The sequence below is a fragment of the Nerophis ophidion genome, linkage group LG20 (genome assembly GCF_033978795.1).
Source record: "Nerophis ophidion isolate RoL-2023_Sa linkage group LG20, RoL_Noph_v1.0, whole genome shotgun sequence".
Taxonomy (NCBI): domain Eukaryota; kingdom Metazoa; phylum Chordata; class Actinopteri; order Syngnathiformes; family Syngnathidae; genus Nerophis; species Nerophis ophidion.
The window spans coordinates 6,030,465-6,058,326 of record NC_084630.1 but is presented as its reverse complement, the minus strand read 5'-3'; the positions used below and the strand labels follow the sequence as shown (position 1 = coordinate 6,058,326).

Genomic DNA, 27,862 nt, shown 5'->3' with positions numbered 1-27,862 from the left:
TTTTAAACTTGGGACTTCCCGTGGGCCGGATTCTGGGCGTAGTTTTGGGGCCCCTGGTGTAAAGTAACTAAATCATTAAGACTTTATTTTTTCTACATAATACGCGAGCAAAAAAAACGACAATTAAAATGAGTCTCTTGAGTTCAGTTTTTTCTTGCCCTCAGATGTCGTTGTGGCTTGTGCAGCCCTTTGAGACACTTGTGATTAAGGGCTACAGTAGATAAATAAACTGATTGATTGATTGACTTATAAAACAGCAAGTAGTTGCATCTTTTTATTGTGGGCTATTTGGAGACACTCCATACAGCGTTGAATATATACGTAAGATTACACATTCAGTGCAGAATAAATAAACACTAATCGTATATTGTTTAAATATGATTCCTTAAGAGCAGTGGCATTTGAAATACCCTACCTTTAAAAAAAAACAGAGATGTTAAGTATATTTGCACAGAGTTACACAAGTATCGGATCGGTATCGCCGATGTCAGCCTGAAATGTACTTGGTATCGGATCACAAGAAATATCAGTGGTATTGCACTTCACTTGACTGAACCTTCAAAGAGGGCGGACGGTACAATCGCCATGTTGTGTGCACTTCAGGTGTCAGTAAATGTGTCTGCACTTCAGGTGACAGTAAATGTGTTGGTCTTTTTACGACTTTAAAAATGTTTTGATGAATATGGAGAATTTGGCACTTCTGACGTTCATTGTTATTTTTTTAAAGTTTATATTTGTTTCCAATTGGCGTGTAGATATTGTAAAATGTAAAAAAAAAAAACAATAAAAAAAGGAGTCAACCGATGCTTAACCTTGTCCCGAACTTTATTTATCAATGTATATTTTTTTATACAATACCACACGCTATGCTATTCTTTACATCACTGGTACAGTTTTTGTTGAAATTACTACTTAAAATAGTGACGGAAATATTTTGTTTGTATAGTGATATTAACGACTTTCCAAAGGGGCAGTGAACTACACTACGAGTGGAGAGTTTGTGAAGGCGGCGTGGACGGCGGTTTGAGAAAGCACTAAAACAAGGTTACTGGCGGAATTTTCGTCTACGACAGGTAATTTCTTCACGGATGTACTGTTGCATCACTCGTTGTCTTGCAGTTTTACGATATAGTGAACGTGTTTTTTTTTTTTTTTTTTTTTACCAACTTGGCTAACAAATGTTGGCTACTAGCATCTACATCCGGGTTACTGTCAATTAACGATAGTCGCTCAAGTCTCCCAACTTTGTTGGAATATATTAATATTGAATATTGAATATTTTAAGTTCATTAATTGAATATAACTTAATACATGAATGAAGTTTTATGAACGTGCTTGGAACTGTATAATTGAATGAATCGTTTTTCTAAAGTTGCGCCTCCCTTGGTTTTTTTGTGTTAAAGGCCTACTGAAATGAGATTTTCTTATTTAAACGGTGATAGCAGGTCTATTCTATGTGTCTTACTTGATCTTTTCGCGATATTGCCTTATTTTTGCTGAAAGGATTTAGTAGGGAACATCGACGACAAAGTTCGCAACTTTGGGTCGCTAATAAAAAAAGCCTTGCCTTTTCCGGAAGTCGCAGACGATGGCGTCACAAGTGTGAGGGCTCCTCACATCCTCACATTGTTTATAATGGGAGCATCCAACAAAAAGAGCTATTCGGACCGAGAAATCGACAATTTCCCCATTAATTTGAGCGAGGATGAAAGATTCGTGGCTGAGGATATTGATAGCGAAGGACTAGAAAAAAATAAATAAATATATAAAGTTTTAAAAAAAAAAGGTGATTCAGATGTTTTTAGACACATTTACTAGGAGAATTCTGGGGAATCCCTTATCTTTCTATTGTGTTGCTAGTGTTTTAGTGAGATTATATAGTACCTGATAGTCAGAGGGGGTGTGTCCACGGGTGTCTTGACGCCAGTCTCTGAGGGAATTAGTCGCGGCAGCAGCAGCACGACAGAAGGTCCGCTGATCTCCGGTAAGAGGCGACTTTTTACCACAATTTTCTCACCGAAACCTGCCGGTTTACAAGTGGTCGGGATCCATGTTCGCTTGACCGCTCTGATCAATAGTAAAGCTTCACCTCCGGGAATTATAAACAAGGAAACACCGTGTTTTTGTGTGGCTAAAGGCTAAAGCTTCCCACCTCCATCTTTCTACTTTGACTTCTCCATTGTTAACTGAACGAATTGCAAAAGATTCAGCAACACAGATGTCCAGAATACTGTGTAATTGCGCAATGAAAAGAGACGACTTTTAGCCGCTAGTGGTGCTGCACTAGTATGTCCCCTCCAACTCGGGATGTCACGCGCTTGCGTCATCATACGCGTCATCATTCCACGACGTTTTCAACAAGAAACTCCGCGGGAAATTTAAAATTGTAATTAAGTAAACTAAACCGGCCGTATTGGCATGTGTTGCAATGGTAATATTTCATCATTGAAATATAAACTATCAGACTGCGTGGTCGGTAGTAGTGGGTTTCAGTAGGCTTCTAAATTCGCCACATTCATTGAAGTGAAGTGAATTATATTTATATAGCGCTTTTTCTCTAGTGACTCAAAGCGCTTTACATAGTGAAACTCAACATCTAGTTTTTACATTGAAACCAGTGTGGGTGGCACTGGGAGTAGGTGGGTAAAGTGTCTTGCCCAAGGACACAACGGCAGTGACTAGGATGGCGGAAGCGGGGATCGAACCTGCAACCCTCAAGTTGCTGGCATGGCCGCTCTACCAACCGAGCTATACCGCCCATTGACTACTTTATGTGTAAATACAGTAGTCAATGAATGTGGCAGTAAATAATGCACCACTTCTAACACTCTTGCCTTACTAAGTCAAAATAGTTCAATGTTTTCTCCTTTTTTAATGAAGTAACGTGAGTAAATGTTTTTTTTTTTTTAATCATTTTTCACAGAGAACTCACAAAGTGCCTTACATGGCTAAAATACAAGCCTACAGTATGATGTTGCAAATGAAATTATCAATAGGATAATACATCAAAAATATCCATCCATTTCCTACCGCTTGACCTTTTTTTGGGGTTGCAGGGGGTGCTAAAAATAAAATTTCATATTACAGGAAAGCACACTTCAACAAATGTGTTTTGAACTTCCTTTTAAGAACGTCAACAAAAGGGGCAGCTCTCAGCTCATAAGAGAGTGCGGGAAGTTTAGGTGGTGGGAAACTTAATTATATACTTTTGAAAACATTTAAATAAATATACAAGCAAACTATTGCTTGGCTTGTTTCTGCTACAGTTCGATTCAGAAATTGTGGTTGCCAATACGACTCAGGGACGATATTATTTTATTTTTAGAACGTCAAGATCCTAAACAATTCAGTGAGTTGAACTATATTAAAGGCCTACTGAAACACACTACTACCGACCACGCAGTCTGATAGTTTATACATCAATGATGAAATATTAACATTGCAACACATGTCAATACGGCCTTTTTAGTTTACTAAATTGCAATTTTAAATTTCCCGCAAAGTGTCGTGTTGAAAACGTCGCGGTATGATGACGCGTGCGTTTGACGTCTCGGGTTGTAGCGGACATTATTTTCCAGCCCGATCCAAGCTAGAAGTAGTCTGCTTTAATCGCATAATTACACAGTATTCTGGACATCTGTGTTGCTGAATCTTTTGCAATTTGTTCAATTAATAATGGAGAAGTCAAAGTAGAAAGATGGAGGTGGGAAGCTTTTAGCTTTTAGCCACAAAAACACAGCCGGTGTTTCCTTATTTAAAATTCCTGAAGATGAAGCTTTACTATGGATCAGAGCGGTCAAGCGAACATGGATCTTGACTACATGTCAACCGGCAGTTTTCGGTGAGAAAATTGTGGTAGTAAGCCACCTCTTACCGGAGACATCAGTGGAGCTTCCGTCCTGCTGCACCTGCTGTGACTTCCCTCAGAGACTCTGGCATCAACACACCCGTGGCTGCACCCCTCTGACTTTCAGGTACTATTTAATCTCACTAAAACATTAGCAAAACAATAGGCAGAGAAAGGATTTTCCAGAATTATCCTAGTAAATGTGTCTAATAACATCTGAATCGCTCCCACTGCAATCGCCTTTTTTTTTTAAACTTTTTTTTTTGTCTAGTACTTCACTCTAAACGTCCTCATCCACGAATCCTTCATCCTCGCTCAAATTAATGGGGAAATTGTCGCTTTCTCGGTCCGAATAGCTCTCGCTACTGCTGGCTATGATTCTAAACAATGTTCAGATGTGAGGAGCCCTACAACCCGTGACGTCACACGCACATCATCTGCTACTTCCGGTAAAGGCAAGGTTTTTTTATTAGCGACCAAAAGTTGCAAACTTTATCGTCAATGTTCTCTACTAAATCCTTTCAGCAAAAATATGGCAATATTGCGAAATGATCAAGTATGACACATACAATGGACCTGCTATTCCCGTTTGAATAAGAACATCTCATTTCAGTAGGCCTTTAAATAACTTTGTAGCAAAATATTCAACCACTGTGACTATGAAATAAATACTGGATATTGCGGGTGAAGTTTCCTATGTTCCTGTTATTTCTTGTAAGAGAATTAAGTATGAATGAATTATGGATACAAACAAGCGGGCAAACAACAATTAAAGGCCAATGCATTCGCACCCTTTTTGAACAGTGTGCAATAAACACTTAAGGTTAAATTACAACAGGAAACCTTTTCTCCCCACATATTTATTAGTCAAAAGATGTTCAAGAAAAGTATGGTAACCAACATTTTAACATCAGATGTAGCTGCTTTTTTTACTGTAGTATTTCAACTTAAAATAATGCAATATTAATATAAAAATAAAGTGAAACTAACTTCTCTTCAGTTTGAATGAACATTAGGTTTACCTTCTGCTTTTACTATTATTTTTTGACAAATAATATAAAATAAATTAATATGTAAATTTTACATATTAATTGTGATCGTGTTTACTCATCTGTCATCTCTGTACTCAGACATGCATCATTTGTTCATAAATGTCTGTGTGTTTGGTATTTGTGTTCGTGCCAGTGTGTGCAATGATGGGGACGTGGGTCATCGGTAAGGGTGTAACGGTCCACAAAAATCTCGGTTTAGTACGTACATTGGTTTAGAGGTCACGGTTCGGTTAATATTCGGTACAGTTAGAAAACAACATAATATAATTTTTCTGGTTATTTATTTACCACATTTGTAAAAAATGGCTTTATCCATTTAACATTGAGTACACTAGAATAATTCTGTCCAAAAATAGAAATAGCTCTGTGTGTGATGGATGTGATACACCACTGGGCTGATCAGTGCAACAGCAGGCAGGAATGAATGCTACGGAGAACAATAACGTACATATACACACAGGGTCGATTGCTAGGGTTAATGTGGTCAACATATATAAAATACAAACTATCCATCCATCCATCCATTTTCTACCGCTTGTCCCTTTTGGGGTCGCGGGGGGTGCTTGAGCCTATCTCAGCTGCATTTAGGCGGAAGGCAGCGTACACCCTGGACAAGTTGCCACATCGTCGCAGGGCCAACACAGATAAACAGACAACATTCACGTTCAAACACAAGGGCCAATTTTTAGTGTTGCCAATCAACCTATCCCCGAGGTGGGAGGAATTCGGAATGTACATGGAAATAAAGAATGTGGGATTTACAATATTAACTATGAAGGATAAAACACTGAATAATGACAACATAGGAACATCACACCCACTCTCCATCGACATGTTTTACAATAAAGCTAAAGGCAACAAACACAGTGAAATGTGAACGCGAAGGGTAAAAAAAAAAAATCCCACCTACAATCTGATATATCTGTAAGCTTTAGAACTTTGTTGTAAAAATCTCCTTCTGCATCTGTCCCTGACACCCGCATTTCAGACTGGCCGCTCTGGAAACACTCTGTAGAAACGCTCCCCACCCACCCTGCTTGGTGCCTTGTCTGAGCTGCTGTGACTTAAACAACCATAGTAACTAATTAGATTACCATAGTAACTACTTAGATTACCATAGTAACCAGTATATATTACCATAGTAACTAGTATGTCATGCTAAAGCGCAGATTCCAACCATTGAAATACTTTGTATAGTTGAAAACTTACGGTCATTAGAAAACATCACTGCACATCATAATGGCAGCTATACACTTTCCATCTTAAAGATCTAAAACAATTATTTGGGAATGTCTGGCGGGCCGGATTGAAAAGCTCAACGGGACGCGTGTGGCCCCCGGACTTTAATTTGCCCACCTCTGTGATAAACTGTAAGAACCATGTGGTCCGCTGGCAAAAATATAAGCGTGAAAACGAACTCCCCTAAGTGACTAGTTTTGGACAAGGGGGAACATACCCTAATACTAGTGTATTCTCCTGAAGGAATCAATTAAGTACTATCTATCTATCTAGTGTAGAATACTTTTTAAAGTTTAAATATCTTCCAGGTTTTTTTTTTAATCCTTTTGTTTATCTCTTGCATGTAAATAAGGATGTCAGACAGCGAGTCCGTCAAGAAAATGTTGCGATCGGTACTTCAGTCCAGCAAGCAGGGTGTGTATATCAGCAAACTGCAGTCAGAGTACCGATCGCTGTGTGGTGAGAATATCCCCCTGAAGAAACTGGGCTTTTCCGAATTGGAATGCTATCTCATGAGCATTCCATCTGTTGTGCGGTTGGACTACCAAATGGGAGAGGTAAGAACTGCTTTTAAAATCTGGAAAATAATCTTGAATTTGGGTAGTGCGATTAGACAGATGTTGGCACCTCTACCTGTCAGGAGGTTTGTGAATTTCTATTGCAATGTCTGTGTGAATCCAGCGTGTTCTCCGCGTACTGCGGCTTAATAAAATGTCAACCGAATAATAATAAAATGTTGAACTAATCCATTGTTTAGTTGTTTTTAGTACAGATGCTTTAAAATTGGCAGGTTAAACAATGCAAAAAATTGTGATATTAATCTAGATCTTATAATATAACAAAAAAAATAAATATATATATATATATATATATTTTTTGCCATATTGCCGACCCCTTGGATCTGATAATCAGTTTGGAATAATCACAAATAAGGAAGCAAGACCACACAAAAAATTGTAACACAATATCTCCTCCTCAAAAGTCCCCCAAAGTCATGCACGGCAAGAGTTAGTGTCAGTTTGAAATGAACAGACTTTTCTTAACTGCGGCTACCAGGCTTTATCAACTGTCCTCGTAGCAATCCAGTAATCTAGTCCAATAGTAATCCACTCAAAAAAGTTTCAAAAAATGTTAAATAATATAATAATCCATGAAGTTTCATTGACAGGTCTGTAGTCACCGTCTGACATCACTCCATTGTGCCGCTCGTGCGTGGCATCAAACACACTTTGCCTAAATGTACAATGACCTAACATGCTAATTGATTGTATTGATTCATATTTAATATGATTTACCATGTAAAAGGTGTGTGCTGTGCACATGAATTCCGTACACCAATATTTCCAGCGGAGTGTAATTGTTTAATTGCACAGTGATGGATCTGTGAACTGCAAAAATATTTGACTTGATTTAAGACTTAAAAAGCAGGTTTTGAACAAATACTTCCCTGCTTTGAGATGTTACATCATGTTGGTGATGGACAACTCCTTGTGCTATCCATCCATCCATCCATCCATTTATCTTCTTCTGCTTATCCGAGGTTGGGTCGCGGGGGCAGCAGCCTAAGTAGGGAAGCCCAGACTTCCCTCTCCCCAGCCACTTCGTCCAGCTCTTCTCAGGGGATCCCGAGGCGTTCCCAAGCCAGCCGGAAGACATAGTCTTCCCAACGTAACCTGGGTCTTCCCCGCGGCCTCCTACCGGTTGGACGTGCCCTAAACACCTCCCTAACGTGGCATCCTGACCAGATGCCCGAACCACCTAAAATAATTTTTTTCACATCCTTATTTCCACTAATTACATGTAGTATCGATGAATACCAATAAGTATCGATAAGGAATATCAATATTGGTGTCTATATCAATGAAATTCTAATAACATACCAGGGCTCTACGATTTTGAGAGAAAACCCAATCACGATTTTTCTCTCCAATCTTGCGATTGAGATTTGAGATTTTATTTACAATTTTTATATTTTATACATAGAAATGCATAAAACTGTGAAAATACCAAGTGAAGGAAGACTGACAACATTTTCTTGTCTCAAGGGGCCACACATGAGAACAATATGCAATAAGTTTGTGCAGCCCTTTGAGACACTAGTGATTTAGGGCTATGTAAATAATCATTGATTGATTGATTGAAGTTACTTTAAAAATATTTGGTTTTATGCAGACAGACTCAGCGCTTCTGTCTACATCTTGCTGTTAAACTGAAGAAACAATAAAAACTATGCAGTGTTTATAATGATGCAAGTAATCATTAAAAGGTATATACACTTTTATTTCTCATTACTGTAGAATTGTTTACCATTGTACTGCAATTGGAAAGTAAATATACTGTTATATCCTAAATAAGTGAAAAAACAAAAAACAAAATGGACTCATTTCAGTTACTGTAAAACGAAACACACAAAGGAAAGTACATCGTATAAACATGACGTGCATTGGTTTAGGCGATATGGCCTTCAAAAGAAATTAGATTTTTTTTCACAAACAAGAAACCAATGACAGAAATAATTCACAACAAGTTTCTCTTTTATTTGATCAAAGACAAGTAGTTTTGAAATGGCACTGCATCTTCTTCTTAGCCGTGTGCTATTGAAATTTTTATAAGGCGGGTTCTTTTTTAGAACAGATATACACTTGACTCGTATAAAATTATTTTCAAGAAACTAAATAGATAAAATTGAGCTTTTGTAGCTAATTTTGGCATATTTACTGTGATGCTTTTATTAATTTGTTAAGTTCAAGTACCAGTAATTGTCACACACACTAGGTGTGGCGAAATTATTATCTGCATTTGACCCATCACCCTTGATCACCCCCTGGGAGGTGAGAGGAGCAGTGAGCAGAAGCGATGGCCGCGCCCGGGAATAATTTTTGTTGATTTAACCCCCAATTCCAACCCTTGATGCTGAGTGCCAAGCAGGAAGTTAATGGGTCCCATTTTTATAGTCTTTGGTATGACTCTGCCGGGGTTTGAACTCACGACCTATGTTGATGAATATGCATCGTCCTAATCAAATAGTTTTTAGATAGAGGGTATGGAAGGCAAAACATCTGTCTTGAATAAAATAGATAAATAATGTGCTCTGTTTTCAGATGCAGGAATAAGTATGTTGTGCTGCTGCCTTCTTTCAACAAACTTTGCAGCATGCAGGCATTTATTCACTGCCTGTTACTGCAAAACAAAACCACTGACAACACTATTCTTTTCTTTTGAACAATCGTCCCGTTCTCGTTTGCGTTAGCATTAGTTATGTGTATGTGATTCTCCACTAAGGAAATAAGGGGGAGGGCGAAAGCTCCTGAGGGCAAAAAGTATGCCAGAGCAGGAGGAGAAAAAGAAGACCGAGTGAGACAAAAACAGATTAGATTTTAACAAAACAAAATTTATATAGAACAACAAATGCATTTTTACTGGCATAACGTTGTCTTTTTGGTCGGTCCCATGTAAAATGTAATGGACAAATAAACAATTAAGTATTTATTTTATAGATATCAGAGTAGGCGGGAGAGCATGAAACACACCACTTGAGGCTCCAGGCAGAGACCAACAATTGCGGCACAAGAGTGCAAAGCACGGAGGTGTTGCCTGGCAGAGAACATATACTAGAAATGCCCACATTAGTACTTCCACTAAACTATGACATCACTGCGCTCACAGTTAAAAGACTGCAAAACGCACCGTTTAGAGGGTTCTAAAACTGTGTGTAAGCTTGTGCCCAAATGCATGAACCTTGTCATTTGACGCTTTGGCGTGGTGTAATAATAGTATTCTACAATATAACAACATGTATTAGTCAGAAAAGAGGAACATCATCATAGGTCCCTTTTAAAGATTGCAATTCATGGATGATAGAGTGTCCTTTACAAAAATATATCTGTAATTTGACTTTATATTCTGCTTTATAGTTGAGATGCTTTGCAGCAGTATGTAAAGAAACGGCACATATTGCAGAGCTTGTGGCACGGCAGAAAACTTCCAAGAAATCGGGAAGGTCCCAAGTCGTTAACTGCAGGATGAGACGCCAAGCTTCAAACTCTTACATGCTTAAAGGTAGGACATGTTTGTCTCTGCCGACAACGCTTTAGTCTCCTTAAGTAAGACTTAGCCTACTGGCAACTTTCGACATCCTTAACAGTGTTTTGTTTGACCATTCTCAATGGTTTTCTCTTAGCATCGCCTATGTCTTCGCTGCGCCAGCCTTCAGTTGGTAATACTTTCAGGCCAGCGAACCACTGTCAACCCCACGGTGGCTATAGAGGCTTCAGCGCCTCAGGAGATATCAGGTACATTTTTGGGGGGTTATTTCTTCGAAATAATTGATCTGTGTCTTATTCATGCTACCTATTTTGTAATGTATTTTTAGGGATGCACGATATATTTTTTTCTTAAGCAGATAACTTCCTGCAGCTTGTGACCAATACCAATAACCAATTACTTATTTATATGTGGATTTTTTTTAAATTTAGATTTACCTGTAATCTGTGCACACCTAGAGGTAAGAAAGACTGAACGGTTAATTTGACACACTGTCCTTTTATTTGTAACGTAACTCATGTCCCTGACTTCAGTATTAAGGAAGTTACAAAAACCTTAAGGGATGCACAGTATTATTTTTTTTCAAGCCGACACTGATACTTTCCTGCGTAAGTAGATTTGACTGTTGTTTGGTAAAGGTAAGAGACTCAAAGATGGACATGATTAACTGTACCTGTAGACCAAATATCATGTAGAGCAGGGGTCTCAAACATGCGGCCCGTGGGCCAATTGCTGCCCGCGAGACGTTATAATGCGGCCCGCGCTTTGATATGACAATTTAATGTTGGTGCGGCGCGCGAGCTTAATATGAACGGTGCTTGATAGGTCATGCTTGCCCACGTCCCCAATTTTCCCGGGAGACCCCTGAATTTCAGGGCATCAATTCTCTCGAAGCCCCTGTCAATTTTTACCAGATCAACGTTATTCAGGGAGTGCCATAATGGCACTTCCTTTAGCGCCCCCTGCATCCTAAACTGACAGCGTGCAATCCCAATTGTATGTTGCATCTGGCCATGTGAGACGCACATGCTTAATTGCAAGACATATTTGGTCAACAGCTACACACGTCACACTTTAGGTTGGCCGTAAACATTTTTTTAACACTGTTACAAATATGTGCTACACTGTGAACCCACACCAAACAATGACAAACACATTTCGGGAGAACATCCGCACCGTAATACAACATAAACTCACCAGAACAATTACCCAGAATCCCGTGCAGACCTAACTCTATACACACCCCTGCCACCACCAACCCCCCACCCTCCCTTCTTGCGTCGGTTGAGGTGTTGTATATTGTAGCCCTGCAAGGTGTTCTGGGTATTTGTTCTCGTGTTTCAGTTGTGTTAGGGTACGGAAATTCTCCCAAAAAGGGTGTGTCATTCTTGTTTGGTGTGGGTTCACAGTGTGGCGCATATTTGTAACAGTGTTAAAGTTGTTTATACGGCACCGTCAGTGTGAACTGTACGGCTGTCGAACAAGTATGTCTTGCAGCCACGTACATTGTCCTGCACAAGTCTCACACAACATGATACAGAGCCGGCACATTAGCTGTGTGATGTAGAAGCACATGCAGTGGAGCAGTAGTCTTCTTTTGGGGCCGAGCGGACCCTTCGAGGTACTTGAAGGTAGGCCAAGGGATAAGTGAGATTTATTAAAAACATTCTAAAAATCATCAGCAATTCATAAATCCTTTATACATATGTTTATTGAATGTTTCAATGAAGTATGAATGTAAGTTCATAAACTGTGGAAAAATAATACAACAATCCAACATTCAATGTTGACAGCTCGACTTTTTGTGGACATGTTCCATAAATATTGATGTTAAAGATTTTTTTTTATGTGAAGAAATGTTTAGAATGAAGTTGATGAATCCAGATAGATCTCTATTACAACCCCCAAAGAGGGCACTTTAAGTTGATGATTACTTCTATGTGTAGAAATCTTTATTCATAATTGAATCACTTGTTTATTTTTCAACAAGTTTTTTAGTTATTTTTATTTTTATTTTTATTTTTCCAAATAGTTCAAGAAAGACCACTACAAATTAGCAATATTTTGCACTGTTATACAATTTAATAAATCAGAAACTGATGACATAGTGCTGTATTTTACTTCATCTCTTTTTTTCAACCAAAAAGGCTTTGCTCTGATTAGGGGGTACTTGAATCAAAAGAATGTTCACAGCGGGTACATCACTGAAAAAAAGGTGAGAACCACTGTTGTAGAGGACGTTAAATGCAGTGCAGTCACGGCACCCCTTAATAATGTCGGCCGGGTGAAAATTGGGAAAAATTCGGGAGAATGGTTGCACCTGTAGATTGTCGGGAGGTTCACTGAAATTCAGGAGTTTCCCGGAAAAATCATGAGGGTTGGCAATTATGTTGCTAGGGCGGGAAAGCCATTCATAGAAAGTGAATTCATTAAAAAGTGCATGTTAGATTTTTTTAAGACATCTTTTCTTGCGGCCCAGCCTCACCCAGTTTCTGCATCCAGTGGCCTCCAGGTAAATTGAGTTTGAGACCCCTGATGTAGAGCTAATATCACATATCCACAAATGAGTTGTGATTTGTAGGTGAATCCTATCGGTGTGTACAAAAGTGTGGCGATCGTGTCGGATTTAGCTAGCAAACCTACACCCCAAAAATATTGGCGGTTCAGAAGTACAAACTATGTCTACAGGCGGTCGGGCCAATATATCGTATAATCAGTGTGACGTCCTAATTCTTGATATCGATATCGGCCTGATGATTATCTCGCCGATATTTATCGTGCACCCCTAGTATTTTTCTATTGATACATAATCTTTATACTGAACACACATTTTTCTAAAATATTAGGCAATTGGACAATAACCAAAGGTGTACCCTACCTGTTGAGCACAGACAACCTTCGTCTCTGCCAAGTGTGAAACAGTGTGTAGTCCCTGACAGGTGAGATACAAAAAGCCTTGTGGCCACCTGATTGAGCTGTATTCGATGTACAGTGTATTAGAATGTTATATTATCCAGCAAGTAGTACTAGTAGTAATAAAGTACTGTAGTACTAATGTAATTGAGGAAAAAAACATGTGCTTTTAACCTTTTAAGAAACCATTTTACAGACCTTTTCCGCCCTTGTCCGTAATACCAAAAAGCAGTGCTATTAATAGCGTTTCCATTTGCAGGACCAATAATCTTGAAATGCCCCAGAAACCAAAAGGTAAGGATCAACAGTGAAAAAATAGCAGACAAAATGTGTTACTGCACTGTCAGAAGATCGTCTCCATAGAAACCAACATTGTTCAGAAATTTTACTTGGGTCACTAAGGAGGTTTTAGAGCACTTACTGTGTGTGCTAAAATTCAATCTTTTATCTGGAGAAATGTGTAATGATTTGTTAAGAAATAAATTCTGTACGTAACAACAAACTGTTTTTAACCGTACGCAGAGAATCCACCTGAACAGGTCCAAAGACTCAACTGTTTGGAGGTACAGAAAAAGCTTTATTCTGTGCTTGCTCTGCTTATCTGGTTTAAATTCACACTGAAACTCTCCTCTGGGAATTATCATGGCATGATGCTAACAGTAACCTAACAGATTGTGTAATATTTAATGTAAGCAATACATTTGTGATTTGGTTGTGATATCCCTCCTTGCAGTCATGCCAGTATGATGTGAAACTGGTGCAGAGAAGACTAACGCAACTATTGGAAAAGTACAACTCTGGGATGTGGAAGTCCAAACTGCCAACAGTCTTCAGGGACATGTTCAATCAGCAACTCCCTCCTCAGGCGCTCACACATCTAGAAAAGTGGAAACACATTTGTGTGGTAAGTGTCTTGAGACTGTATTTAATGCTACCTTTTATGTGTCTTTTTTCTTAACATTTTGAGCTTTGTATTTAGATCAATTTGCTATAGTGAGCCGTTTTTCAGTATACTCATCTGGCCTTTACAGGTAGAGCAATCTTACAGCAACACAGGTGACTGCCTGATTTACCCTCCATTACCTTCCTCTGATGCTCCTGGAAGCATCTCCCGTGACTGCTCCACACGAACCTCTATTAAGTTGAGCAAAGTACCTAGATCCACCTCCCTACAGGATTCCACATTGGAGAAGTCTGCTGCCCCTCTTCCAAAGCTTCCTTTTCCTAAACCTAACGTTATTTCCAAAGAGCTATTAGCCAAGCCAGTACTGCCCACAGCTCCGCAGCCTGCTAATGGTCATGTCACTTCTGAGGAAGCCGTTCAGAACAGTTTTGCAGTCGCGTCCATTAATAGAAACTTTGTAACAAATACTGTCAACCTTAGAAAAAATTCTCACCCTTTAACTTCTACATGTAACTACTCTTCTAAAACTAACCTCCCGTCCCTAGCTCCCTCTCATCAACCAACTTTTGAAGCTTTACCGCCACAGAAATACGCATTTTCCTCCAGCATTGATTCTGGCCCATGTCTTCCCACTAAGTCCTCCGACGCCATCATGCCAGCTGATGTGTGGGAAAAAGTAAAGGAACTTCTGTCTAAGTACAGCAGTGGACTATGGGTCCATGCGTTGCCCAAACTTTACATGGACACATACAAGGCCCCACTTCCTGAACATCTTCTGGATAAACTATGTCTTCTGTGCACTGTGGAGTACCCGTTTGCAAATGACAAGGAAAAAGTAAGTAGTTAGAGGACGCTACAACCCTTGCATGCTGTCACTTTTGTATTTCTATGGAAAGATATTTTATGATCGATTGGCAGAACACTTTGAACGAATGTTGACCTATGACATTTTTTCTCGTGAACAGGCCATTCTGTATTATCCCATCAGAGGAGACATGAAAGCAACTGATGTTACAGACAGTATGAAAGGCAGAAGCCACATGCTTCCCTCTGGTGTGGAGATTGTGGGTCCTTTGGTTCCTCCATGTCTAGTTCATCCCTCAGCACAGTACCCCTCCGTGCTGGTTACCGATGCCAAAAGCAGTAATGCCGTCACCATACGGTAGGACCTACATCATTCATACAGAAATTACTAAATCTATTAATGACATGCAGTGCACAAATGAAAGATTAACCTGTTTTGGAAGAAAAGCCACTGAGAATTTAAACTTATTGGACTTAGACTTAGACTTCCTTTTATTGTCATTTAAATTTGAACTTTGCAGTACAGATGATAACAAAATTTCATTGCATTAGCTCATGGTAGTGCAGGATAAAATAACAAGAAGGTGCAGATATAAATAAATAGATTACTGTACAGTACTTCTATGACACACTTGTTACCTAATGAGAGTTGATTGACTAGTTGTCCTAAGATTACATTCTCAATAGTTGAAGTAAAAGCATCACGAAAAATCCAATAATAGATTAAGTCCAGTGGTTCTAAGTTCCAGTCTCTTTGTGCAGTGGTCCAGGTACCGGGCCGCAGAATAATTTTTTATTATTTATTTATTTTTAATTTTTTTAATTGTTTTTCTTTTTTTTAATTAAATCAACATAAAAAACACAAGATACACTTACAATTAGTGCACCAACACAAAAAAACTCCCTTTTTCATGACAAAAAAATCAGAAAAAATCCGGGCAGCGGGACAAATTATCAAGCGTTGACCGGTCCGCAGCTACAAAAAGGTTGGGGACCACTGTCCTAGGGTGCCACCAGGAAAAATAGACTGTAATATAAATGTGCAATATATAGAACTTTTTTCATAGCTAAAAAAAAGCATTTTTTGTGTGCAGGTATGTTGGTGAGGGTTATTCCTTTGCACAGGAGGCCATGGAAGATGCTATGCTCTCCTTTTATAAACAAAGCTCGACTCTCCAGCCACTCTCCAACCCCGTCGTGGGTCAGCTAATTGCCGTTAAGGGGGATGATGGCAATGAACTGGCCAGAGCTCAGGTCACGGAGGTCATGGCCCTCAACAAGGTCAAGGTAATTTATGGATGATGCACCGTAGTGATTTATTTGCAGTTGGTGTACACTCTCAATAAAGATGACAGAATGAAGGAACTTTTTGGTTAATTATAGACTTCATGTGGCTGTGAATAGTTAGAGCGCCAAATAAGTAAAATGAAGCCAAAACAATGAAGGAACTTTTTCTTATTTTCGTCAGGTTTACTATGTGGACTATGGCGTTACTATGGAGACGACAAGGGAACGTCTTCTGGATCTTCATCAGAACTTCCTTTTGCTTCCCTTCCAGGCTACACATATTAGGCTGGCAGGTACACACACAGTTTGATACTCATTATCTGATATTGGGGCAAAGCCAGGAGGAAGAAAGGCAAGCTGTATTTTAGAGAATGTTTGTTGATGACTCAAAATTTCCCTTAGTTTTTTTAACTTTTTGTATCTACACTGCAACCACATAATTTTCCGATTGGGGATAAATAGTGTATCCTAAGTCTCTGGAAAAGGTTCAATTTTTTAAGCATTTTGTTCTTTTTTCATTATGTCACTCTTTATCTTTCTCAGGTTTGGAGGCGTTCAGTACCAATTCCTCTGTGTTGTCCTCATTGTGCAAGTGGGCAATTGGAAAGATTCTTCTGATGGAATTTGTAGGGACATCTCCCCCGACTGATTTACCAGAGGCATTGCTGTATGACACCTCGCAGGAAGAAGATATCAACATAAACTCTATCTGCCTTAAGGATCTGCAGGATGAAACCATGAATAACCCCTTAACTGTAAGTGTCATCGTTAGGGGTGTAACGGTACACAAAAATTTTGGTTCGGTACATACTTCGGTTCAGAGGTCACGGTTTGGTTCATTTTCGGTACAGTAAGAAAACAAAAAAGTATACATTTCTTGATTATTTATTTAACAAATGGCCTCCGGGGCACACTCTTGACACCCCTGCTATAGATAATAAAAAATAAAATCTGATAAATCTACGGGTAAAAAGCAGAGCCTGGTGACGCACGCGCATTTATCATAACTCTCTCACTCTCTCTGTCTCTGTCCCTCACTCACCGCTGCTGCGCGCACTACTTTTTTTTTTTGTTTTAACCCCTTCTTAACCCTGAACGTACATTGAAAATACACCCAACCCTAACTTAAAATGCCGGACATTCGAGGCATTTAAGAAACTCCACCTGGACAGCTCCGCAGAGAGGACATATCCGGTGAAAAGAGGAGGTGTGGTCAGTCTGTCATAGCCCGATGCTAGCATGCCGTGTTGTTGGTTTTTTTTGATTGATTGAAACTTTTATTAGTAGATTTCCCAGTACAGTACTTATTCCCTACAATTGACCACTAAATGGTAGCACCCGAATAAGTTTTTCAACTTGTTTAAGTCGGGGTCCACGTAAATCAATTCATGGTGCCTCGGTGTGCATTGTTTACAAAACGTGCGGTGCGCTACTTAATATGTCCGTGTCGTTCGGTACACCTCCAAACCGAACCGAACCGAAACCCCCGTACCAAAACGGTTCAATACAAATACACGTACCGTTACACCCCTAGTCATGGCATTAAGTACACGTGTAGCAGAGTAAATAGAGAAAAGTGAAATGTTATATTTGAAAAACTATTTGTAATTTATAGCCAAACAACATAGTTTTGCCTTTATTACATATAGTAAAATAATTAAATGTCTTTAGACACCCTGAACAAGCAAGTGTTTTTATAGCTTCGCTGGCAATATCTCTTGTTTTGTATAATTGTCTTTTTTTTCTGCTTGCTTTCAGGTGAATTGCACCTATCCAGATGTATGTGTCACAAATGTATCTGCAGATGGGGATGTCTTTTGCCAGTTGCCCTCCAGAGGAACTGAAAAGCTCAGCAAGTTGTTGGAAGACACAGATGCCTTATTTATGTCCGAGGTAGGCAGGTTTTCAATGTCCATAAAAGCATATACAGACATAGGGCCCTATCCTCACATGCGCTTAAGTGGAAAAAGCTGCACAATTGCACAGATTCTGGCCCTGTGGCATTTACCCACTCAATGTTAGTTTGTTACTATGCGCCTTCACCCAAGGTATGCGCTCTCGGTGTTGCAACCCTAAAATGTGGGTGGTCCTTGTCCAATCTGGCTCTCCCATCGACAAAAGTACTTTTGCCCCTACGCGCTTCTGAGGCTGCAATAAGTTGTAGTGTCCTGGGAAAGTTAAACATTTGCGGATACTAATATGGTAAAATACGGGTGGGGCGGCCAACTTTTCACTGGTACATACGGGCCGTGTGGCTCAGATATTAACGCGGCCAACCAAAAAATTAAGGTTTCCTGGTTTGAATCCAGCTTTCGACATTCTAGTCACTGAAATTGTGTCCTTGGTAAGACACTTCACACACCTTGCTCACAGTTTTACCCACACTTGTGTAAACGTAGCTTTTAAATGTAGGTTTCTAGATGTAAGTCACTTTGAGTCACTAAAGAAAAAGCACTATATAGATATAATTCAGTCACTCACAAAAGATAAGTTCCAGAAAGCTATCAAATTTATTCTGGTCACTTCTATTGGAGACACCTGGAAACATTAATTGAGAGTAGTATAAAAGGATCACTATGCCTCACTGAATTAACAATCAAAAACCCGACTGGCTTAAAACGCAAGGTGACCACACAATATCCGCCATGTTTGGACATTCTTGGACATCCAATGCATACATTTCGGCTGAACCGTGAAGTCATCATTGAACTATGCGGCTATTTCATAAAAATAGTGTATATCAAATGGAAAAAAGACATATAAGTGATATTCAACAATCGCAGTGTGGCCTAGTGGTTAGAGTGTCCGCCCTGAGATTGGTAGGTTGTGAGTTAAAACCCCGGCCGAGTCATTCCAAAGACTATAAAAATGGGACCCATTACCTTCCTGATTGGCACTCAGCATCTAGGGTCGGAATTGGGGGTTAAATCACAAAAAATTATTCCTGGGCGCAGCCACTGCTGCTGCCCACTGCTCCCCTCACCTCTCAGGGGGTGAACACAGGGGATGGGTCAAATGCAGTGGACAAATAAAACCACATTTAGTGTGTATGTGTGTGACAATCATTGGTACTTTAAGTTAAACTTAAAAAAAATCTAGCAGGCAGAATAACACAAATATTTATTCAGTTTGATAGGGTTTTTTTTTTGGGCACTTAATGTCAAACTGATAGCTGTTACTCTCCGACTTGCACACATACACACAGAACATGATCTTTGTACAACAAAATTGGGTTTTTTTTCAGCACAAACCCGTTCCAGATTAGACAAACAAACAGTATACAGAGTTACAGAACAGGAACGCTGATGGGTCGTCTGTCCTGCGCCTCATAAAAGGTGGGGAAAAGGTACATGTTGGGAAAGGATGAGTAAAAAAAAGTCAATCTCAGACTGTGCTTCTGAGGGGGCCCAGTCTGGAGTGAGAAAAAAACTCCATAGCAAAGCACATATACAGTACATATTACAACATACAACTCGAATTTTGACTTGCAACCCTCAGGCACTTGTGTCTTTTATGTGGGGTGGCCGTGTCCGGAGGCTGGTTGGCAGAATACGAAGTAGAGAAACTTAAGCAATTTGAAGCACGTAGAAGAACGTTTAAGCGCTAACAGGAGAATAGGGATTAGGTGAACGTTGTGGGTTTTCACTGAAAGCCAAGATAGACATAACAGCTTTGTGCCTATCTTATCTTGTAGTTATCCTATTTTGTTATGATCATGTATTTCTGTGAATACTCCTACCAGAAGACATCGGAGTACTTGGTTTCTAAACCTTTCAATGGCAAGGCGTGTCTGATCCGCTACCAAGAAAAGTGGTCCAGAGCAGAGGTACTGTATGCCTTTTTTTCTTACCACGTTTGCCTAAATTTAACAGCAAAGAACGATAAAAATAGATATGCCATTTACACAAAAGACGTTTGTTCACTTCATTAATTATGTCCAATGTGAACACTGAATTTGTTTAGTCATTTGCGCTTCATGTTTGCAGATCACCAACCTTCATGGGAACAGGGTAGTGGAAGTATCCTTGGTTGATCTGGGTGTCCCAGCAACTGTCGAGATCACTGAACTCCGAGAAATCCCCCCTCTTTTCATTCAGGACTTCACCGTCATTCCACCATTGGTTTGTTTATTTGCAGGAATATGTTTTGTAACCCCGAAAACATAATGAATATGTGTGCTTTGATTTGTTCAGGCGATCAAATGTCGTCTGGCTGACGTAACCATTCCGGCGGGAGACTGGAGCCCAGATGCTGTTTTATGGTTGAAGAATGCCATCCTTGGTGTCACAGATTGCAAAATGAAGGTAATTTATTGTCATTTGTTAGCTGGCGGTAGGGGGAAATATGATGAGGGATGACGTGACACTTTGTAATGGAATATGCTGTATGTGTATTGACTGCTTTCACCTGTTTCAGATCTGTAAGTTAGAAGAGCACAAAGGGGAGAGATTGGTCCATATATACCTCTTTGTGGGTGCTGGCAGTGAAGAAGTGAACAAGAGCATTAACCATCAGCTGACTCGTGCACAGTTGTTGCAGAAACTCCCCAGCAAGAAAAAAATCACAGACACTGGTATCGTACATTACACATTAGAGATCTACTGATTATTGGCGCCAATATTTGTCATTTTGAAGTATATGGTATCGGCCTCTCATAATCAGTATCTGTCTTTTTTTTCTTCTGCTTAGCTTCCAAAACTTCTCATATTTTGCGGGGAAATCCAGTTTTTGTCTTTTTTTTCCCCTGACATCGTACTGGTTCTGTGATTCAGTCAAATAACACGACATACCATGAATTGATTAACGTGGACCCCGACTTAAACAAGTTGAAAAACTTATTCGGGTGTTACCATTTAGTGGTCAATTGTACGGAATATGTACTGTACTGTGAAAACTACTAATAAAAGTATCAATCAATCAATCAATCAAACATACATCGATATATACATTAAGGTGACAGAAAATATATTCCTGCCAAAAATTCCCACTTTGTCTAAATATTGACAAATAGGAGACCTATTATATTCATAAAAAAGAAGAAGCAGTGTTCTTATACTTTATAACATTTAGGTAGAAATATCAGCCAGCTTGAAAAATTTGTAATTTAAAGCTACATGAAGGAGCCCAGATTTTTTTTTTTTTTTTTTAAATGTTTTCAATATTCCAGGGTTTTCTCATGAGAAATGTTACAATGCATTAAATCAGTAAACTGCTATACAATTAAATAGATGGCAAGTTATTGTGATGGACAGAAATCCCATAGTTTTACTACCGTATTTTTCGGACCATGAAGCGCACTTACCTTTTATTTTCTCAAAAATTGACAGTGCGCCTTATAACCTGGTGCGCTTAATGTGCAGATAAATTCTAGTTGTGCTTACCGACCTTGGAGCTATTTTATTTGGTACATCGTGTAATTATACGTGTGACCAGTAAATGGCAGTCACTCAAAAAGGTACCTAAGTCTTGTATAAAGAGTATGGACAACTAAACGACAGGCGCCATGTTTGCTGTCAAGCAAGTGTGTGGCCCGGGCCAAAAGCATGCATTGAGTCATTTTGACGTTAGTTCTCCTGCCAGAATAAACCAAAATAATAAGTTTCAATATAGTTGTAAATATACGCCAGCTCATAAACCTGCTAGAAAACACGCTTTTATTTCGTGAAAGTATAATTTTGGGGCAATTTTGCGTCTGTTTTTGATACACTACACCGCTATATTCATGCAGTGTTTAGTGGCCAGCGGCTCTAGAACACGCTCCCTCTGAAATTCTAATGTACATTCCTGTGAAATGTACATTATAAAACACAAAGTCCAAAAATAACCGTATTACCCTCATTTTGCCAAAATCCTCATTAGCCTTGTACCAACAATTACGGCAATATGATGACTTTTGTGTGAAGTATGTTCACTGGTATTTACCTCCAATGTATTGTTTGTATACACTGCGCTATATATGCCTGTGCTTCGTTTGCTTTTTTGAATGTTTTTAATCGGTTTTGCTGTAGCGAGTCATGGCTTCCTGATTTTATTATCACCTTATTAACTTGAATACTGAACTAATGCTGCTGTTTACTGAAATATGAAATACAAAACCCAAAACCAGTGAAGTTGAAACGTTGTGTAAATCGTAAATAAAAACTGAATTTAATGATTTTCAAATTCCTTTTCAACATATATTCAATTGAATAGACTGCAAAGACAAGATACTCTACGTTCGAACTGGCAAACTTTATTTTTTGCAAATATTAGCTAATTTGGAATTTCATACACATGTTTCAAAAAAGCTGGCACAAGTGGCAAAAAAAATTAGAAAGTTGAAGAATGCTCATTAAACACTTATATGGGACATCCCAAGGGTGAACAGTCTAATTTGGAACAGGTGGGTGCCATGATTGGGTATAAAAGCAGCTTCCATGAAATGGTCAGTCATTCACAAACAAGGATTGGGCGAGGGTCACCAATTTGTGAGCAAATTGTCGAACAGTTTAAGAACACAATTTTTCAACGATTCTGCATTAAAAAAACGACATCAGTTTGTAAAGGATATCACTACATGGTCTCAGGAACACTTCAGAAAACCACTGTCAGTAACTACAGTTTGTTGCTACCTGTGTAAGTGCAAGTTAAAACTCGACTACGAAAGCTACTTATCAACAACACCCAGAAATGCTGCCGGCTTCGCTGGGTCCCAAGCTCATCTAAGATGGACTGATGCAAAGTGGAAAAGTGTTCTATCATCTGACCAGTCCACATTTCAAATTGTTTTTGGAAACTGGACGTTGTGTCCTCCGGTCCAAAAAGGAAAATAACCATCCAGACCTTTTAGGCGCAAAGTTCAAAAGCCAGCATCTGTGATGCTATGGGAGTGTATTAGTGCCCAAGGCATGGATAATGTACACATCTGTAAAAGGCACCATTAATGCTGAAAGGTACATACAGGTTTTGGAGCAACATATGTTGCCATCCAAGCAACGTCTTTTTCATAGACGCCCCTGCTTATTTCAGCAAGACAATGCCAAGCCACATTCTCCACGTGCTACAACAGCATGGCTTTGTAGTAAAAGAGTGCGGGTACTAGACTGGCCTGCCTGTAGTCCAGAACTGTCTCCCATTGACAATGTGTGACGTATTATGTACGGAGACCCCAAACTGTTGAACAACTGAAGCTGTACATCAAGCAAGAATGGGAAAGAATTCCACCTGAAAAGCTTCAAATCTTGGTCTCCTCAGTTCCCAAACGTTTACTGAGCGTTGTTAAAAGTAAAGGCCATGTAAAACAGTGGTAAAAATGCCCTTTGCCAACTTTTTGCATTGTGTTGGTGCCATTAAATTCTAAGTTAATGATTATATGCAAAAAAAAAAACAAGTTTCTCAGTTTGAACATTAAATGTCTTCTCTTGCAGTCTATTCAATTGAATATAAGTTTAAAAGGATTTGCAAATCATTGTATTCAGTTTTTATTTACTATTTACACAACGTGCCAACTTAAATGGTTTTGGATTTTGTAGTTTAGCTCATATTATTGGTGACACATGCAGAAAAGGTGCAATTTTTAAGCAAAGTTTTGTCAAAGTGTATTGAGTGTCGTTAAGACTTTGGTATGCCGTGTTTCCCATATGTATGTATGCTTGCTTGCTTACTTTATTGGCTCCCCAGCCTTCCCAGCTAACCTTCTCGTCCCATATTTTTCTCCTTACTGGGTTGCGGGAAACGTATGCAATTTTTTTCCCCCCTCATTTTTAGCGAGTGGCGCATCCCCACGCCACACCACAGAGCGTGTTTACTCTGCAAACACTCTTCAATTAGGATAAATGTATAATACGGCATTGCCGTCTTGCTTTGCTGCGGCTTCAAATTGGTACGTAACATGGCACCCTGTAGTCACGTGAGTGCCTTTTGACCAATCATGGAAGAGATCGATTGAAACCAGGTTGTCCATACTCTCTGTCTATACACGACTCTGAGATATACGTGTGGATTGCAGGTTGACACCTATTCAATAAATGACGAGCAAGCAAGCCCAAACTTTAACGTTTCAATGACAATATGAAACATTCAATACGGCACTCAAAAAACCTGTCAATTGCTTTTTAATCCGGTGTGCCTTTTGTATGGAAATAGACCTGAATAGACCAGTTCATCTGCATTAAGGATATTAATCCTGTAATTTTCCCAGGAGATTTCCCATATTTTTTGTAATGCAAATGTGGATGCTCCTCCGACACGCATAATTAGGCACCCGTAATAAAGGTGTTTCCATCCATCCATTTTCTCCCGCTTATTCCCTTTCGGGGTCGCGGGGGGCGCTGGCGCCTATCTCAGCTACAATCGGGCGGAAGGCGGGGTACACCCTGGACAAGTCGCCACCTCATCGCAGGGCCAACACAGACAACATTCACACTCATATTCACACTTTGTGTGGCGCTAAATTGACTACAACATTAGCGCCGTATTTAGTAAACATTTTGTTGCTACTGGTCTGATGTTTCCTCAAAATAATGGTTAATAAAAAACTTAAAGCCTTGTTCAGATGTTTACATCATACTATTCATGTTTAAATAGTTTTACTGCAATTGAATATTGGCTCTAAATACCGCTTATTGGCCTCTCTCACTACTAATAATCGGTATTGTCCCTGAAAAAAAACATATTGGTCGGTCTGTATTCTACATGCTGACACGAATACTGTCATCTTTTTAATTACAATTTTCATGTGCTTGTGTTGGTGTGTCTGCAACTTCTAGATCTCAGTGCTTCATTGAAGAGGCTGACTGTGAGCAGTCCAACTCCCCCTAGTCCTGGGCCATGTGAATCATCCTTCCTGGAGACAACAACAAGAACAATACCCCCACCGCTACAGCTCCCCCTGGTGTGTGTCGTAGGGAGGTTTTTTTTGAGGATTCTCAAAATTAACATCAATTTAAAGAATAATAATTCTTCGATCATTGCGAATTATGTTTTTGTCTTTCAGCCTGGTCAGAACCTCGATGTCTACGTGCCAGTGGCGTGTCACCCGAGTTATTTTGTAATACAGCCATGGCAGGACCTGCACAAATTGGGGGTGCTGATGGGAGAGATGATGCTTTACTATAACCAGACTATCATAACCTCTACAGTCATACAGATCAAGAAGGGAGAGATATACGCAGGCAAAATACAAAAGAAGTAGGTGTTTCACAGTCTTGATCAGTTTTGAATAGACACAGAATTTTATTCAGCACACACTGTAAATTGTGTTTATTTACGATAAGCGTAATGTAGTTTACATTAAAGGCCTACTGAAATGAGATCATCTTATCTAAACGGGGATAGCAGGTCCATTCTATGTGTCATACTTGATCATTTCGAGAGATTGACATATTTTTGCTGAACGGATTTAGTAGAGAACATCGACGATAAAGTTTGCAACTTTTGGTCGCCAATAAAAAAGCCTTGCCTGTATCGGAAGTAGCAGACGATGACGTCACCCATGTGAGGGCTCCTCACATCCTCACATTGTTTATAATGGGAGCCTCCAAAAAAAGAGCTATTCGGACCGAGAAAACGACAATTTCCCTATTAATTTGAGTGAGGATGAAAGATTCGTGGCTGAGGATATTGATAGGGAAGGACAAGAAAAAATAAATAAGGTTTAAAAAAAAAGGCGATTGCATTGTGCGCGGTTCAGATGTTTTTAGACACATTTACTAGGATAATTCTGGAAGATCCCTTATCTTCTTATTGTTTCAATAGTGTTTTAGTGAGAATTTAAAGATTGTAAAGACATACCTCGAGGTGGGATGGCTGCGGTGAACACGCAGTGTCTCAGAGAGAAGCCGAGGAGCCAAGCTCACAGCTGGCTTTTTTGACAGCTACTGCAGGAGGAAGTCCCATAATCCACTGATGTATCCGGTAAGACTTAATATCACAATTTTCCCATCCAAAGACATGCTGGTTGACGTAGAGAAAACAAGTTCGCTTGACCGCTCCGCTTCACAACAAACAAAGAAACACCGGCTGTGTCTCGGTGCTAAAGACAGCTGCAATCCACCGCTTTCCACCAACAGCATTGTTCTTTATAGTCTCCATTATTAAATGAAGAAATTGCAAAAGATTCAGCAACACAGATGTCCAAAATACTGTGTAATTGCGCCATGAACAGAGACGACTTTTAGCCGTGTTTGGTGCTGCGCTAATATTTCCTTACAGTCCGTCATTCAGCGACGTTTTCAACAAGAAACTCGCGGGAAATTTAAAATTGCAATTTAGTAAACGAAAAAGGCCGTATTGGCATGTGTTGCAATGTTAATATTTCATCATTGATATATAAACTATCAGACTGCGTGGTCGGTAGTAGTGGCTTTCAGTAGGCCTTTAAACCAACAAAACAAAAAACATTTAGATACCTCAATGCATTTCAGTATTTTTTTTTTTAATTGGCTGTCTTGCAAGTTGGTACTTTGTGAAACTAAATGTGTATCATCTGTGACAACCTCCCCTAGTTGGCATCGTGTGGTGGTAAAGGGGATCTTGTCCAATGGGTTGATTTCTGTCTACGAGTTGGACTACGGCAAACACGAACTCATCCTCAGTTCCCTCCTCCAGCCCTTGATTGAAGAATTCCGACAGCTGCCTTTCCAGGCCGTCACCGCTCAACTGGCAGGTGGGTTGCAGCTTTCGTGGTGGACATAGAAGACAGAAAATGTGTTGGCATAAACATGCCGTGTTAGTTTCAACCTGCTCACACCATCCGTCCTGCAGGTGTGCCAAAGCGCCAGTGGTCAGAGGAGGCGTCCATGGTCTTCAGAAATCATGTAGAGCAGCAGGCCCTTGTCGCCCAGATCGAAAGTGTGCAGGACTCGTCAGAGGCAAAGGTTGAATCTTGGGAGCGCACTTTAACTGTTTACTTAGTGGATACGAAAATGGACTCGAAGGATATTTGGATCCACAGCCTAATGGCTGACGTCTACTGTTAGCTGTCTCCTCGCTGGAGCACCAGGAATGTTCTTGGCATAATCTTTCATCAGTTTGGTTTTGTGTTGCATGATGCGTGCTGTGATTTATCGTGGATTACATTTTCCTGCGTGTGCATGAGAACACCTTGTTTATATTTTGTAAGACTTGTGTTTCTGGAAAACACGCTGCAAGTGCATTTAAAAAAAAAAAAGGTGCAATAGTATTATTAGATGTCATTGCATCTTATTGTCTTTGATCAACATTAAACATTGTTCTAGCTCAGTGTGAGCATTTTAAACAACCAGTATACACATTTTACACATGACGTTAAACATCCATCTATCCATTTTCTACCGCTTATTCCCTTTGGGTTCACAGGGGGCGCTGGTGCCTATTTCAGCTACAATCGGGCGGAAGGCGGGGTACACCCTGGACAAGTCGCCACCTCATCGCAGGGCCAACACAGATAGACAGACAACATTCACACACTAGGGCCAATTTAGTGTTGCCAATAAACCTATCCCCAGGTGCATGTCTTTGGAAGTGGGAGGAAGCCGGACCTATTTTTTATAAAGTTTTTTTTTTAATGATGGGAACAAAATGAAAATATGGACTCCACCAAAGTGACTGTTCTAAGCTCCTTTTGAGTCTAGTAACTGAATATAGCAAAATGTTTGACAAAGCTCTTAACTCAAATACTTGTATCTCAAATCAATGGTGCCCATTGAATTGAAATCACTAATTAGTGCTTGCCTCTCCACCCCACAAAAAATCTAAATGTTTGATATTTAGCATCTTTTTAAAAAGAAAACCAGACTATTTGTTAATATTTTA

The 27,862-nt window shown here is 39.6% G+C and overlaps 1 protein-coding gene across 2 annotated transcripts; it reads left to right on the top strand.

The window, feature by feature from the left end:
• Nucleotides 1–968: 968 nt before the first annotated feature.
• LOC133538565 (tudor domain-containing protein 7A-like) lies at nucleotides 969–27,310 on the top strand. 2 transcript variants are annotated; one of them, XM_061880217.1, is made up of 22 exons: nucleotides 969–1,073; nucleotides 6,491–6,695; nucleotides 10,053–10,197; nucleotides 10,319–10,430; nucleotides 13,029–13,121; nucleotides 13,355–13,389; nucleotides 13,618–13,658; nucleotides 13,829–13,999; nucleotides 14,127–14,834; nucleotides 14,965–15,161; nucleotides 15,898–16,090; nucleotides 16,272–16,383; nucleotides 16,634–16,845; nucleotides 17,849–17,983; nucleotides 19,836–19,916; nucleotides 20,077–20,211; nucleotides 20,284–20,394; nucleotides 20,507–20,663; nucleotides 24,838–24,962; nucleotides 25,065–25,258; nucleotides 26,575–26,735; nucleotides 26,834–27,310. In XM_061880217.1, the coding sequence occupies exons 2-22, from the start codon at nucleotides 6,492–6,494 to the stop codon at nucleotides 27,046–27,048; spliced, it is 3,537 nt and encodes a 1,178-aa protein (XP_061736201.1). In that variant the 5' UTR covers nucleotides 969–1,073; nucleotide 6,491; the 3' UTR covers nucleotides 27,049–27,310. The 2 variants fall into 2 exon arrangements, with proteins under 2 accessions (XP_061736201.1, XP_061736200.1); XM_061880216.1 differs by having other exon boundaries at nucleotides 19,833–19,916.
• The last annotated feature ends 552 nt before the right edge of the window (nucleotides 27,311–27,862 follow it).

What these genes read in the sequence shown, in the direction of transcription:
- LOC133538565 (XM_061880216.1), top strand. Translation starts at nt 6,492, where the DNA reads ATGTCAGACAGCGAGTCCGTCAAGAAAATGTTGCGATCGGTACTTCAG. An exon ending in AGTAATGCCGTCACCATACG is followed by an intron (nt 15,162 to 15,897) that starts GTAGGACCTACA and finishes TTTTGTGTGCAG; the next exon opens with GTATGTTGGTGAGGGTTATT. An exon ending in TCACCGTCATTCCACCATTG is followed by an intron (nt 20,212 to 20,283) that starts GTTTGTTTATTT and finishes TGATTTGTTCAG; the next exon opens with GCGATCAAATGTCGTCTGGC.